The sequence below is a fragment of the Eulemur rufifrons genome, chromosome 9 (assembly GCF_041146395.1).
Source record: "Eulemur rufifrons isolate Redbay chromosome 9, OSU_ERuf_1, whole genome shotgun sequence".
NCBI classification, from domain to species: Eukaryota; Metazoa; Chordata; class Mammalia; order Primates; family Lemuridae; genus Eulemur; species Eulemur rufifrons.
The window spans coordinates 13,976,308-13,978,161 of record NC_090991.1 but is presented as its reverse complement, the minus strand read 5'-3'; the positions used below and the strand labels follow the sequence as shown (position 1 = coordinate 13,978,161).

Below are 1,854 nucleotides of genomic sequence, written 5' to 3'. Positions count from 1 at the left end.
TTGCATTTCAGAGACTAATAGTTTCATCCGTTCATTCTGCCTCCACCAATATTTATTGCATGCAGTTTATATGGTTGAGATTGTGAAGGTGCAGTTATGTGCTAAAATAGCTCCTGCCCTCAGAGGCTTGTAAGCCTAGTAGAAGTGATTAAACATACAGTCAAATAAAAATTGACATGTGAATAGTGATTTATAGTCTTTGAAGCATGAACTAGTATGATCCACAAGCCCTTTGGTGCTGGTTAGGGCAATTATCATTATTCCTAATATGTAGATATGGAAGTTGAAGCTTAGACCTCCCAACTTTACTCTGCTAGTTAGTAGCATAGCTGGGATATGAGCACAATGCTGTCACTCTGCCAAAGAGAAGAAATGTGTTGAAAGAAACAACTTCAATTAAGATTTCTGAGAAAAGAATTGCAGGCTGGAAAGATCAAAGGCAAATTTGTGTAGGGGAATGATATTGGAGCTGAGTTTCCAAGTGCATCCTAATTGGTGGCTAAAGTATCCAGTGCATGCCCTCACATTTATCATGAGGAGATCCTCTTGCTGAAGAGTTTCTGTAGGGCAGCCTTCATGTCCCGATTTCTCAGACTATAGATGAAAGGATTTAACATTGGGGTCACTGCCATGTACATCACAGTTATCACTGCATCTTTGAGGCTGTAACTGGTCAGAGGGCGGAAATACATGCCCATGACTGTCCCGTAATACAAAGAAACAACTGTGAGGTGAGAACCACAGGTGGAGAAGGCTTTGAGCACACCCCTGGTGGATGGAACCCGTAAGACTGTGGAAAAGACCCGAATATAAGAGATAATGATGCATAATAATGGCACAGAGAAAACGCCAACCCCCAGGTACATTATCTTCACATTAAAGTGGATATCAGAACAGGACAGCTTGAGCAAAGGGGTAATATCACAGTAGAAGTTGGCCACTTCGTGATTGCCACAGAAGGACAGACTAGCTGTGAGCAGAGTGTGGGGGAGGGCATTGGTGTTCCCGACCATCCAAGACCCAACAACTAGCAGGATACAGGACCGTGGGCTCATAACTGTTGTGTAGTGAAGTGGGCGGCTGATGGCCACGGCACGATCATATGCCATCACAGCCAAAATATAGCTGTCTGTGTTACCCAAGGCTATCATGAAATACATCTGTGTTAGACATCCCCCAAAGGATATGGATTTGCTGCCCAAGAGATGGTTAGCCAGCATCTTAGGGATGGTAACAGATGAGAAGAAGATGTCAACCAAGGAGAGGTTGGCAAGGAAAAAATACATGGGGTTGTGAAGGTGAATGTCAGAGTGAATGGCCAAGATGATGAGCACGTTTCCAATCAGTGTGATGGGGTAAATGAAGAGGAAGAGGATGAAGAAGAAATCTTTCTGTTCCTGCTGACCTGTAACTCCCAGGAGGATGAATTCCAGGGTAGAAGACTGGTTTTCTTCCCTCATGGCTCCTTCAGCATGAAAGGGGACAGGAATTTAGAATTATTAGTGCAGTTATCATGTGTAGTGATTCTCCTTATCCCTCACTTCTGACTCAACTGATCAACTTTCTCGATAGCTGGGTTTATTAAATACAGAGATACCCAATACTTTAAGAAAAAATTTCTGTCGCTCAAAGGGACTAATTGTCATTATTCCTGGACAGTCATGTCTAAGAAGTGAGCAATCTATGAATCCAAAGGTGCCCAGCCTCCGTGATCCCAGAAGCACTACTCAGACACCTATGATTTAGTAATTTAACAGATAATTCAATTTCATTTTCCATGGTCTAGACATTTTGTTAGGCCTCATGGAGAAATACTAAATATGTGACAAATACAGTTTATTCATCCATTCATTC

General features: G+C 42.4%; 1 protein-coding gene across 1 annotated transcript; it reads right to left on the bottom strand.

Annotated features, from left to right (window-relative positions):
* Nucleotides 1-530: 530 nt before the first annotated feature.
* Nucleotides 531-1,460, bottom strand: LOC138392597 (olfactory receptor 1A1). The gene has a single exon (XM_069483474.1). It carries the CDS (start codon nucleotides 1,458-1,460, stop codon nucleotides 531-533), a length of 930 nt encoding a protein of 309 aa, XP_069339575.1.
* Nucleotides 1,461-1,854: the final 394 nt, after the last annotated feature.